Source organism: Amia ocellicauda, chromosome 9 (assembly GCF_036373705.1).
Source record: "Amia ocellicauda isolate fAmiCal2 chromosome 9, fAmiCal2.hap1, whole genome shotgun sequence".
Lineage (NCBI taxonomy): Eukaryota > Metazoa > Chordata > Actinopteri > Amiiformes > Amiidae > Amia > Amia ocellicauda.
Window position 1 is genome coordinate 6,994,046 of NC_089858.1, and position 14,934 is coordinate 7,008,979.

The 14,934-nt window shown below is 35.1% G+C and overlaps 1 protein-coding gene across 4 annotated transcripts in view; it reads left to right on the plus strand.

The window, feature by feature from the left end:
- LOC136758489 (nuclear receptor subfamily 6 group A member 1-A) overlaps positions 1–14,934 on the plus strand; it is a 175,372-nt gene continuing 160,438 nt past the window's right edge. For 2 of the 4 annotated variants that reach the window (XM_066712896.1, XM_066712897.1), the window contains exon 1: positions 3–169. In XM_066712896.1, the coding sequence (XP_066568993.1) occupies positions 103–169 (67 nt within the window). In that variant the 5' untranslated portion in view covers positions 3–102. Of the gene's footprint in view, positions 170–14,934 lie in introns of all 4 variants that reach the window. The other 2 variants (XM_066712898.1, XM_066712899.1) reach the window with 2 other exon arrangements.

Below are 14,934 nucleotides of genomic sequence, written 5' to 3' on the forward strand. Positions count from 1 at the left end.
GGTTTACTGACAGCAGTAAACAGCATGGAGCGGGGCCGCTGCCATTGACTCTCACAGACCAGAAAACAGAAACAGAGCAACTGCCGCCACCGAGACGCGACAATGGAAATAGAAAACAGGACCAATGGGTTCGAGTTTGCAGAAAGAAACGACGTGAAGTCCGTAAACGGTAAGTCACCCTGCCCATTCAATTTCGTTTGCAATGAATATTTGATGTCATTTGCCATGCATTTCCTCTGCACCGGCGTTACGCGTTAGGCAAGTTTCACAGAAAAAGATCTATTGAGGAAATGCAAAAAAATAAAAAAAGCAAAACATCTGTATCATTTCGTTTTCGCCACACAATTATAGGAACCAAATCAATTAAAAAAGTTAAACGTAAAGAACAGTCGGTAAATAAATCATGATGAGCAAATTATAGCTACATCTCAGAAACAGGCATTTCCCCCCACCAGATAAATAGTTCTGCTTTTGATTTTAGACCAAAACTTTCTGTAAATGTCATAATCTGAGCTTTCTAATTAGGAAAACAAACAACCAAAATAACACATATAGGTGTGGATTTGTGTATAGTATAGTATTGCCTTTATAGGTCCTGTTTAATGGTACATGGGCTTCATGTGCCTTACTGTACTGGGGCCAGTTATTTCCAGAGAGACGGACTGCTGTATCCCTTTGCAGCACAGGGAGAAAACTTTTATTTAGGGAAAGGAGCAGGAATGTGTTTATTTGGGATGTGTTGAGTCAGTAGTCTTTGGGAGATCGTAAAAGGTGAACTTTTGAACTTGGGGAAGCGCCCTGGAGCAATTGGGTAGAAGGATGTTAAAGCGAGGGATAATCTTTGGTTATCACCCGGAGAGCATCGTTTAATTGCTCTATATTATAGGCCGGCTTCTTGCAGGGACAGGGGGCGCTTGGGGATATCTTGCTCATGCTGTGTTAAGGGATACACTTATTTGTATATATATATTTAAAATGTATCCACTGTCATAATTCCATGTCCCTCACATGAGCTATTTTGTAACGGTGTGAGATTGTAACCTCCCCCCCCATGTGCACATAACCTCTCTATGTATCCATCTCTGTAAGTATGCATGTATCTAATGTATTTATCAAAGGCTAATACTGTGCTCAGCTAATTGCTATTCCTGCCTGTAAAATGAGCTGTGGCATCGTCTCCTTGCATTGCACATAAATAATTGCGCACATCTCATTAGCGCTCCGGTCGAAGAAATGCGTCCGTTTTGTTTTACGCCTAGCAAATATTAACCGTCGGGGGATTGGTTATTTTTAAAGTGGGCGCCAATGGTATTTACCTGGTCATTTCAATGGCTGTTTTATTGACCCGAGTCAATAAATGAGACTAAGAGATTCTCTTTGATCTGCATTGTTAATACATTGTATTATTCTCCCCGTTCAGGTAGAGCACGGATATACACGTACATGCACACTGAGAGCTGCCAATTCAGTTATTCATTTAAAGTCTATACATTCTTGCATAGTCGACATTGTCACGATTTCCCGGTTTAATTCCTTCGTAAGCATTTGATTTGATATGGTTTACAAAGTTCTGTTTGATCTGATGGATAAATAATCTTGAACCCAATGTATGCATGCATGTATGTATGTATGAATGCATGTATGTATGTATGTATGAATGCATGCATGCATGTTTGTTGAGTTGGAAGAACTGCTCAAGTCTCTGTTAACACAGGCACAAAAACATCCAACACGTTTCCGATGAGTTCAATACATTGTATCCATAATATATAGTTAACAACTTCAATTCGCTGCTGATACAGCCTCCTTACAATTGTGAAAGATGTTTAGGGGTCTCTGCGTCCCCCCCATGATGAAATGCAATCATAATTCAGTGAAATGCGTGAAATTTAAATGCGGTGCGGGAACATTTAGATTTTTATAGAAATAAAGCCCTGCGACTGGATTTCTTTATTGGGAGAGGTGCAATGTTATTTATAATCCTATCCATCTTCAGTGAAGCGTTTTATTAATTGAGCTGATTTGAATAAGTGTGTGCTGGCTATAAGTATTATAATTGTATTAAGATTGACTGCTGGGTGTGCAAAGTGGATTTGCTGGAATTGTTTTTTTTAAATATAAAAATATAGTGATTGATAATTCATTGTTTTTGGTCACTTATGTTTCAAAAAATTCAACACATTTTCTCTCTAGGAGTAGATCTATGAGGTATTTGTAATTGCATTAATTATTTTATCTTTTCTGCATACAATATCTTTAGCCCTGTTTCAGTTGCAATGCATCTCCTTATACATGTGAGAACAGGGGAAGTGTCCAGCACAGCTTCAATTATTTACATATGGTTGTGAATCTGTCCAAAAGACAAACAATACCTTGTCATTTACAATTCTCTATTCATGATTTATATTAGACTTTCTTCTTTATTTGCTGTGATGCTTTCCAACTGTAGGGTTCTCTTTAAATGAGCACGAATTGGTATTGCACGATGATGGTGATGTATGAGGAAGCGTCTTGTCATGATGGAGACCTTCAGTTTTGTTTTGCTCACTGAATTTTGTTCCCTCCCATGAATAATTAGCATGGTTTACAGGGCTCCACAGTCAAAGAACTGCCCTGGCTAATGAAATGAGATTCTGATCCAAAAGTAATTTCAGATAGTGATCTGGTATTCATAAACCTTGGCCTGTTAGGAGTCTTATGATTAATTCAGTGCATTTCAGGACACTGCATCATATCTCAAAAGAAAATACTTGTGAACTTTCATAAAATATATTTCAATAATACAATTATTATTGTTGTTGTTACAAAACACCAAGTTAGATAAAATAATATATGTTTTTACCAATACATAAATACAGATGTACCAAAATGCCTTACACACTCCAAGAAAATGGAAAGTGAATGCTTGAATTAATATTATTATAGGAGTTTATTACATTGTATGTGATAAAAGTAATTGGGATGGTTTAATTTTAAGAGGCTTTTATTGATTTGTATCAATTATTGCCAAATTGTTATTTATTACATTTTGTATTGATTCTTATAACGTCATTAGCTGATCGTAAAAAAATGTAATGTGTGTGTGTGTTTTAAGCAAGGCCATTAGATCAAGTTAAATCTGATAAAACATTCTCATTTAAAAGGGGTTTAGATACTGAACATAAACGTAGTCCTGGCTTTATGTGTCATTAATAACCCATCTAATATAGGTGTAAGAGAATCAGAATTTGAAACCTTAAGTTAATATGAAAATAGTGAGAGAACATTTTAACAGCCATATTTAGTCTCTGAGCCATTTTGTAAAATTCTTTAAAGACTTGGAGAAAATCACATTTTCATGGATCTGGCAAGCTAACAGGCACTAACTGTGTTTAGCTGTTGATCAATGAAAAATGTCTGTCCATTTTAAGTTGATTTGCCTGAACATTATTTAATTAAAATGTTTATTTCTTGAATAGTTTTTTTCCATCTGTGACTATGATAAACAATCATACGACTACTGTGTTGTTTTTGTTTCCTGTGAGTTTAGTTCTGTTTTTTTTAAGAATAGTTTGTTCTTTAGTAAAATTTGTGTTTTTAAAAATAAAACTGTAGTTTAATTTAATTATGCTTGGTGACGTGAGGAGGCTTTTATTTTAACTTTAAACTCTTTCACATTTTAACAACTGAATATTATCAATCATTGTTACAACTATTACATTTTGAAGATGCAAATGTTAGCTTTTAGGATGTTGCTTGATTGAAATATGCCTTTACATTAGTCATATAAAATTGAAAATCTTAAAAATATGATCTTGAAAACATTGGATTTTCCAAAACCAAGCAATCATGTATTTTCTAAATAGAAAAGTAATATTCATGAATCAGTTAATTTGTCAATCCATTATTTATATAAGTTGCATTTCTGGTATTCTGATTTAAATTAAGAGAAATTAAGGTTTAAAATTGACAGTATCTAATGAATGAACAATTTAATTATACAATAGTAAATACGTTTTTCTTTGATTTTATGTAGACGAACCGTGCTACATCAAGATACTAGAAATTGTAAATACTAATCAAATTGAAAATGTATTTTGAAATGGGTAGAGATAGAAGATGGTATTTGCAATGACTTTAGTGTATGCTGGTAGTAAAACTGATTAATATTTGACAAGAAAAAAAAGGCAAATCAGATTTTTTTGCCAGCAAAATATACCCAGATGAAGGAAGCAGTTTGACACGGTTGTCAGTTAAAAGGGGGAAGTCACTGAAATTTGAGAAACCCCAACTTAAAACGAGAATCTTAATGGTGGTGTAACGTATTGGCTTCGTTTTAATTTCAGTAAGCGGACACAGTACAGTAGTGGTGAACAATCAATGGATAGGCAAGCACACAATCCCTTTGTTGTTGTTATTGTGTGTCTGTGTGTGTGTTGCACAGACCTTGATAAGCCGAAATCTCACAGCAGCTGCAGTAGATACAGTGAAGGGCTTGTGTCCTCAAACCCCCTAAACAAACAGCCGCGCCGCTCCTCTGCTGTTCCACCCAGAGCCAACCTGCCTGGGGACCGTGGGTGGGAGTTCTTCTGAAGGGATTGTTTTTTTGGTGGTGGGTAGGTCTGACCCCTGCTGAGTCAGTGAATGGCAATAAACAAGTACAGTAGAGACGCAGTTGGCGGGGGAGGGCAGTAGGTATGGCTCAGCAAGCTTGTCAAGAGATTGATTAATTACAGTCCCCGCTTGTTCACAATTGTGTCAGTTACTTTTCACACTACAAACCTTTTATTGGATTGAACATACACTATATTTACATGTAACTGTTTTTGTTAAGGCTCAGTAGTAAAAAAAAAAAAAGTGTTTTCCCCAATGTACATCCTTTTGTGTTTTAGTTATTTTTTTTAATTATTTTTTTGCAATATTTTGTTGCAGTAACGATTAGAACTAAATGTTATCCTTTTTAATTTGTTGTAGTAATAATAAAAAAATTGCCAATATTTTTAACAACACTGATTACGTGTAAATAACACAGTATTAATGTATTTATATAATTCTGTATGTTACAGACCTTAGATCTAATTTTATTCATTTAAATGTAATAAAAATGATAGTAAAGTGCCATGTGTTTTTACTTGGCAGTTTTCCACAGAATTGGAATTGTGTTGCTACCAATTTTCAGTTATTTTGCACTGTTTGTTATCAGCCCTTAGATTGTTATATATATTAATAAACAGTTCATATATATATATATATATATATATATATATATATATATATATATATATATATATATATATATATGTATTAATAAACAGTATATATTAAACAACAACACAAAAATGAAACATTTTAAATCTTCTCAAAACATTTCAGATAAATAAAAAAATAACCTTCATCTGTATAAATTCAAACCATGGAGAGCTGTGTTGAGTATTTGTTCAGTATTCAGTGTAAAAAACCTCTTTCATGTACTAAACTGTGTTTCTCACATGCATTATTTATTAAAAAGGGACTTAAGTGAAATGCTGTATGCTAGAATATAGCTCTGTTTTTGTATTGTTCACTTATCAATGTAAGATTTATTTAGTTTATTTAGGCTAATATTCAGAATGGCAGGAATTATGAAATCTCTCCTTTTCGAAACACTGATATAGAATGGCAATTGTTTGCTGTACATTAACATTATTTTTTGTGATTTGATTTAATTTAAAATATATTTTTAACATAATACCTATGGATATGCACAATTGTATAATCAGTTTTAAAATAACGTATTTTTTCCTTTCTGGTTCCTTTTGAAAGCAGACATTATTATTTGGTTTTTAATCTCCTTCCATGTAGCAATGATTGCACTCCTGTAAGTTGAAAATGTTTAGTAGAGATTTATCTGCTTTTATACATTTTTAAATGGACAATTATAAATATAAATTTACCATTATAGGACTTGTGTAAGATTTCCAGGTGACTGAGAGTGTTCATATAGACTGTATTACCCTAAATATGCAGTTAGCAGACAAATACACAAAGACAGATTTTCATAAATGTATTTATTAGTGTATTCCCTCGGCCTATGACTGCTGCAATGCTGTTGATAGATGACTAGAGAAATACAGGTCCCCTCCTCCAACAGTAGTTTCCAGTGCAGTGAAGTTGGTCAGTTGGCTTATTTACTGGCATGCAGTTCCAGTTCATCCCAGAAGTGTTCTGTGGGTTTGAGGTCTTGACTGATCATAAAGCACAGCGCATCATGGTTCTCATCAAGACCTTACATACAATTACCGATGTATACAGCTTTTTATTTTTATTCTTAACAAGTTACATTTGTGTTGCTTTGTATTACAAATCATAATACAATGAAGCAATGCATTTTGATGCATTGCCACCACCCTTAAATTGTGCAGGATGAAAGAATAACATATCAGATGAGTAGAACTGCATTTTTAGCAGAATCATTGTGGTGCAGAAAACAGAATAACCGGGACCACGTTCTTGAAAGACACAGTGTATGGGGTTGGTTTTATTTGTTTTCCTAATTTAAACATTTCCTTAATCTGTGAACGTGTAACCCAAGGCCACAGAAACTCATTACCAGTAGCATACTTTGAGGAGGAGAAATAATTCACATTTTGCACTGTGTATTTTTGCTGTGAGTTCACCTCTGCTACTGACAGCCAGACGGCACATTGTATGTGTTTAATACCTTTACCTTCACTCAGTATTCTTTATCAAACTCAATGGATTTGATTTCATTCTTTAAAAGTCCAAAGGTCACTAAGCATTATAAACCATTTGAGTATTAAAAACAAAAAGCCACAACTCACAACCACACAGTTCGTCTATGTTGATAAGTCCACATTGCACAGCAGTCGCACCAATCCTGGTCTGGCTGAAGAATGTTTTTAATCATGCGTTTCTGGATGTGTGCTGGTTTGCTGGTCAGAGTCTAAGACACACAGAGAGAGAGGGTATTATTTGTTTCCTCTTTGGGTTGTGAAAGGACCATGCAAGCTGTGGACTCTAGAGGGGTCTGTTTTGTTGATATGAACCTGGTTGCACATTTAATTACATTGCCTGGCAATATCTGATGCTGTTAATGGAAAAGTACTGAACATCAGGAAGGAAATTGCGTATGATTCTGTTTCGTAGTACAAGCTCCCTTTGAAGCTTCTAATTCTCCAGATCCATGGTCTTCAAACTTCTGAACACCTTAACTCTATTCCAAGAATGGATGTTTTAGTGTTTATCCGCAGCATTGTCTTTGAAAAATGGCTTACAACATTTATTCTTTAATCTTAGTCAGAAAAATTCTAATCTGGTGATGAATTCTCTTTTTTTATGGGCTCTCGAGATTCCTGCTCTTGTAAAACAGAAGCTAGTCCCTTCAATATTGCTTTCAGTGAGCTTAGGAGATTTTTACATGAAAGATGAAGTTGGTTGTAAACCCATCCCGAAATAGTTTGTCCCCAGGGAGCTAATCAAAGCAGATCTCCAGTTATATTAAACCACAGAGACTGGTGGTGCAGAAAACACAGATGGCAAGTGAAGTGTACTCTTATACACTGTCCACCGAGATGTGTATTAAAGAAGTGTGATACTTTACTTATGAGCAGCCAGTTCATCATCTGCTTGGTGTTGGATGTCCTTCTCGGAATGGGCCACCCAGAGACTGGTTGCCTTTTCCAGATTACAGCTACTCCATACTGGTATTTGAATGTTTTATCTCCCAGTATGGTGGAAACTAAATTAATCTTTCAGAAAGACTGTCCAGTGCTTTAGGAACTTGCAAAGTGAAAATGTTCTAATTGTTTGAGACACACACACATATTACTTCACCCGAAGACTGGACATTTGCTGCTGTAGATTATAGAAGCATGATATTACATATTTTTTACTTGTTATAAATTTGACCAGTTAGATTGAATAAAGAAGCTTAAAAAACACAAAAATGAAACAAAAAACAGATGGCATTTTCTAGCTAGGAGGGGAGCACCATTGTACCATTCTGAAACTAGTTAAACCACATGAACCTTGAGAGGCATTGCCACTAATATTCAAGCAGTATCCCCAATTCTGAATATCTGTTATGCACCTTCCAGACATCTAAACTTTCTGGAATATGAATGTCTGAAATGAATAAGATGTTCAGTGGATCATCAAAATACCAGAGAACTCTTCCACCTCTATTGTGAAGAATTATCCGTGCATTCACAGTAAGGCTTGTTAAGAATTTTACACATCCTGTGAACATAACCGATGTACCTTCTTGAAAGAAATTAGTGCAGTAGTTGTAAATGAGTTGACTCCCCCATGAATATATTTTATTCAATTGCTGGACATGTGTGTTTTGACAACTGGCATGCTCAATTTTTTGTCTTTAATTTAATTGCCAGTGAATAAGGACTTGTTTTGGGGGCGATTTAATGGATTGAACACTATTATTTTAAGTCTATGACTGCATAGATTGATTATATACTGTACTGTTGCTAGGCAACATACTTTCTCATAGTTGATCTCCCTTGTGATAAAAAAATAAAAGATATTGGAAAAAACGACTGACCAAATGGCTTTTGGACCCTCAAAGGCTGTGAAAAAGAAACTGCTGCTTCTTCCTGCCTTCTATGGCATATTGGCGTTGTTTGGAAAATATTGGAAGGGATTATGCAGCATTTATTTGTAAATTGAAAAGATGTTGACATGGTTATCATAAAATGTTATAAAAAAAGAAAAAAAGCCAAGACATTATCCTTAATATCTCCCTTTATAGTTCTGAAGTTCTCCACCAATTTAAAATGTTTTTATTTCTTGTACATTACGTGCCCAGTTCAGGTCTGGCCTCGTCTCGTAACACATGACAGAGGCACACAGAAAACCGTTGTCTGCTGAATTCCCCATCCTTTGAGTTTAATTAAATCTGTGCAGTAGAAACCCCCCCAAAACTTGGCTCGTATTGATTTGATAAAACTGTTAAAATGTCTTGAGCAGAGATTTCATCCTAATCAGTTTAGTAAAGCATTGATAAGCAATACTTATCAATTTCAGTACGTTTCAGTGCCTGAGAACAGATATCTGAGGACTGTCATCAGATTATCCGCAACAAACTATATCTTGGACGTTTTCAACACACCGAAAATAAATGGATATAACAGATTGAAATATGTCATAACATCTGGGATTAAATAAAAAATCAATAAATATTTGAGGACTCTACCTCTGAAATAGATTTAATTTTACCAAGTTCTCCACTGATATCCAGTGGATATATATAGTTAATCAGAGCTGAATAAGCCCAATTGCAGTGTGACATAAAGGAGAGAAATTAAATGAGTGAAACATTTTTGTAATTAACATTTACATTACCATGACTACAGCTACTGTTTTCAAATGTACCCTGAGAAGTTTGAGAACAAATGGCAAGGTTGTGAACTGGAAGAAACAACATTTTGTTATTGCTTTCAAGTGAATTTCTTCATGCAAAAAACATCACGAAATGCTTCTAGTCTTTGTTTATGAAATGTAACTAACACTTTTAAAATCATTCAGTAATGTTAATTATAAGAGACAAAATGTACGGATATTGTCTGATAAATCTATTTAGTTTTTCATGTCATTTCAGTGTGAAACTCTGCTTTATATTCTGGCAAGGGACTGTTATGCCAGTGAAATCTGGAACGGAAAGTACTGTACACTGTAAGCTGGAAATCCTCGTATCCAAACAAAGCTGAAATATGGGGTGTAACCGCTTTTGCAGATATAGTTAAGACTTAACAAAACAAATATAAAGCAAAAAAAGACACATCAGGAACAAAATTGGAAAAAACAGCAGGGATTATAAATTGATCCATGTCACACTGTGTAAAAGGACTAAGTGGCCTTTTTGTAATTGTTGATGTGCTGATCCCAGAAGGAAGTTAAACTGATGATTTGGGGATTAGTGGTTGGAGTTTTGTCAGGCAGAATTTAAGTAACTTGTCCTGTCCTGCTCATCCGGAGTATATTTCCTCCAATAAATGTAATCTACTTGGAGAAGACAAGCTTTTTTTTTTTAAATGTATTTATATGCCTCTGCTGTGGCCACTCGCCATTGAGGCGATTCTTGTATCTGCAGCAGCAAAGGACTGAAGGACAGATCAGCCTCTGTGTCAGAAAGTGGCTGTTCCAGCTTATTCAGGCCAGACCTTTGAGATTCTGTATCCCTTGAACACTCAGCACCCAGTCGCAAGATAGACACGGCAGAAAGTATGCTTTGGTGATGACCTATTATAATTGCAGCCTTTATGAGCTGCTTGTCTATGTACTTTTTGCCCTTCTCTATTAGTATGCTCAACAGCACTTGTTATCCGGTGTCAGATGTATACTTCAGGAAACTAATTTCGCAAATGAATGTATTGGTGAAATCTGTGTTCGCTTTATGGGCATTTTAATTTATCGGGCATTTTAATTAAAACAGATTAAGACCGTGTACTGAAGCTATATTTCTGTAACTAATTCCTTACTGTTCTCGGTAGTTCCATTTAAATCAGTGCTAGTCTTCCCTGATCACGTGTGCCTTATAATTCTGGGGGGTGAAAAGAATGAGTTTCCAGTTACTGTTTTATGTATGCATGTATGTGTTTTAATTAATTTTTTCGTACAAATACCATCAAATGTTACTTTGGATTGATCAGAAGTATCACGTAACAAACTGCCAGGGTTCTATTGATTTACCCTTTTATCTTGCCTGCATTTGATCTTGACAAATTAATTTACAGCTTAACAGCTTGGAGGCCAGCGTGGGAGCAGTTCCATTGAATTTAAAAGGAAAGAGTTCTTTGCTTCATTAAACGTACTGTATGGTAAAAGCAGCACCTCTGTTTGAAGACTTTGCTGAGGGCTAACCTAAATGATGGGTTGAAATTGTTTTACATCTAACACTTCATCTGGGAAGAGTTTTGTGATGAGTGTCTCACCAGAGTGCGTAACCTTCGTTAAAGATAGAAACCAGTAATCTGTAGTTACTATTAACCACTAAGAGGTGTAATGAATTTTGTATTTCCCCATGTTGATTAATCTCCTGTTATATGTGATACTATAATGTTATTTCTGCATTGATTTTTGTTTAAGAACATTATTTAAAATGTGGTAACAGTTAAAGGACTAACCAGCCCGTCTTGTATGCGCATAAGATATTGATCCAAGAACCTCAATAAACCATTTCTGGAAGGATCTTGGAAAATCAGCGTTCACCACTTATTTTTGCAGATCGGTATAGCAAGAGATCCATATAGGTAACAGTGTCTGCTTTTCCCTATTGTACATCATTTCCGTTTGTGTCCCTGTGTGCTGACCTGTATTTTGATATTTTAGGTAATCGTTTGGTTTGACATTGTCGCTGCCTTTCAGGATTTTGCATACCACAGACAAATCCCCGCCACCCCCCCCCCCCCCCAAGTCGTCTTTATTCTAAGCTAAGGAGATTTAGCTCTTTTAACCTTTCCATGTATGACATACCTTTCAGTCTTGGGATTATTCTGCTTGCTTGTCACCACAGTCTTTTGTGCTGTGTGGACCCGTATAAACCGTATTCTTTGCACTGGTGCGTTTATTATCTCCCTCGATCTGAATTAAGCACCTTTTTTTGCTGTTTTTGTTTTCTCAGTGTATGTGAATAACCTGCTGAACTTGCAAGTGTTTACTTGCCTCCTCTGGATGAGTCCATTGATTCTACAGAAACTCTTAATTACCACTCATTGGTCATTTATGCATGAAATTCCTGTTACCTGTATCTAATATTTTGCATTCCTTTAAATTGAATTGACTTACTGTTAAACATATGTTAAACCTAAATCTTTACAGATCTTCACTGTGTCTTTGTCAGTTACATTTACATGGTGAGTTGTGTGGGTTTTCTCTTTAGTGTATCTTCAGCTTCTGGAATTGATAAAGGAAGGAGGAGTTTCCCTTTAATTCCATGAAGTTAGTACCTTAGTGCAGGGCTTCCCAACCTTTTCCATTCCAAGGCCCACTTGATCAACATCATAAATCTTTGAGGCCCAGTACCCACAAAATCCATTAAAAAACTCATTTTTAAATACATTTAAATACATTAAATACATTTGCATAATGTGTCAATGACGTTACATTAGCTAGTAAGTGTATAAAATTGAATGAAATCCTTTTTTTTTTTTTTTTTTTTTTTTTTTTACAATTAATCCATATAAACAAAATAAAACATCCCTGTGTAGTTTAAAATGTGTTATGTTGAACAGTAATCGTGTTTTAATTTATTTTTACAAGCACACGGTTTATATATAGGTAGGCTATTGATTTAATTTACATGAAACATGTTAACCTTCTAGTAAAAGCTCTTAATAAACTGTATGTGTGGTGACGTATGCATGTTATCTTTAATTTGTATTTTATTCAATACAGAAAATAGTGTCGGAAATAATGAATTGGTATTAAAATGGTGTAAAACCCTTGATGAATAAACCCCGGTGTTCAGTAACATTAAAAAAAGACAACTATACTGAAAATAGTAAATACGAAAGACACTGGAACACAGTAACCTTAATAGTTGGGTTAACTAAAGAAAAAGACTCCCTTCTACAGTTTGTGTCAACATTATATATTTTTCAGTATATAATAATAATAATAATAATAATAATAATAATGGGTAAATTGCAATGAACTTAGTACAGAGCTGCTTACTAACCACGGGATCATCTCCAGTTAGTGCGCTGCTTTCAGTTTGTTGCAATTGACCAATTAATCCTAATAAATTATGCATACTAATTTAAATTTCCATTGATTAAATGATCCTGGAGATAGGTAGTTCCTCCGTGATATACACTTTTCAGTTGTACAGCTTACATTCAACTTTTTCGGTGTCTTATGTGCATTTAGCAAAAAATCCCAAACAGATGTTTTTTGAGACATTTGTTTAGTTTATTTACGTTTGCATTATATTGCACAACACTTTGCATGATGGCAGATAAAGAAATGATAATGCAGAATAACACAGAGTGGTCCACATACATGCTGATAGATGGGGGATAGTACTCTTTCAGAAGAAAAAAAAATGTTAAATTATCAGTGTAATCGTACATTTTCAAAATACATTGTTTAAATTTAATTTGGTCCAATACCTGGTGACACAACGGTTTTTAACTTTGTTATATTCCTCAACTTTTAAGTAATGGGCATTATACAAATCAAATGTTTTAATGTAGATAGACTACGAGTGACATCTGAAGTCAATGGCTGTATTTGAAACTGCATACTACCCATACTATACGTACTACATACCAACATTTCAGTAATGTTGAAATGTTGGTATGTAGTACGTGTAGTATGCGGTTTCGAATACAGCCAATTTCTATCAACAAGAGAAAAAAAAAAGATGGATTGTCACGTGACAAACCTTCAAAACCTTCGAAGGTCTGGAGACCGAACGAACCTTCGAACCTTCCAAGACAGGCCTAATTATTATAATTTTTTTTTTTTAAATGTATTCCTATTTTAAAAGCATTTAAAAATATGTTTGCGGCCCACTTGTAGTACCTCTACGGCCCACAGGTTGGGAATCACTGCCTTAGTGTAATGCATCTTTTCCAACCAATGAAGGTCTTTATCCTTGCCACTGATGTCTTTGTAATATTTTCCAGTACAGAAGAACCTGCTCAGCCTCCACTAATGATGTGAGGAAAAGATCAACCAAAAAACTAAAAATAGCCAGATTGCATTATTCTGCTCATTTTAAAATACCAAAGACGTCTTCTATATTTGTATCTTTACCAAAAGCATGGTGTTGATCACAGTGGTTTCTCCTGTTTTTGTAGCTTGTGGTTCTTTCAACCATCTTTCTGTACCTGTTATTCTGAAAAGGTTTCTTTGTTTGTATTTATCTTTGCCTGTGAATAGTTGGCAGTATGTTAGGGTGGTGGGGGTGTTTTGAGGGTATTTTAGTATTTAATTGTTAGCATCTCTTGCCGGGTTGCTGGTTTATATGGTTTGGTGTATACGTTTATAATGTGTTAATTGTCTTTTGGATCTGTTTAATAAAGTTAATTTTAAAGCCTAAATCTATTCTGAAAATGTTTAGTGTTTCATGCCGTTCAAAGCAGTTTTTCGCTAGGGGGTTTAAAAGCATATGGAAAGTCTTTTCCTGCCCAATAAGAAGTGTTTCAGCATTTTTTGGAATAATTATTATGATAAGGCATAATCTAAACAACTTTAGCAAAGAGAAGAAAAGCCCTGATAGAAAACCGGCCACAAGTAAGAAACATTTAAAACCATCATAAGTGGGAATACAGTTGGTGAAAAGCAGTGTTTTGCTTTGGCTTTCATAACACTGAAGAGAAAAAAAAGATGATCGTACATTATTAATCTCTAATACTCAATCTCCAAACGCACACATTATTAACAGAAAGTCAATAAGGACTAGATTACGCAGACCTGTCATAGATTTGAACTGGATACGGGCGTTGGCACGGACTGAAGCTCTTTCATGTACAGTAACCTGGTCCTTTGGGAAGCAGACTCCTATTCAAATGCGAAGACCATAAATGCGAGGAGTGTGAAAAGTGTTACTGTAAAGGCAGACCAGTTGGTACAGTAACAATGACAGTGTGAAACACAATGCCCTTTGTCAGGGGTCTGTGGTGATAAACGAGGGTGGAAGCAAGAAGTCATAAACTTCTCCAATTTGTGTTTGAGGCGCATCTGAAGAAATTCTTTACGGCTTCATAAAACAATGAACTTGGTATTTAATAAGGGCACCCAGGTGCAATCGGATCCTCAGCTTGTATTATTTTATTTACGTTGGCAACACATGAAGTAGTTTCCTCTCTTCTGAAATTACCATGGCAATAAAGCTGCCGTGGCTTTTGACTTTGAATACTGTAAACTAATTTAATTAAGCCCTCCATTTGGAACAACCTTGCATGTGTAAACAATCTCTGTAAGGCATTATGCTGT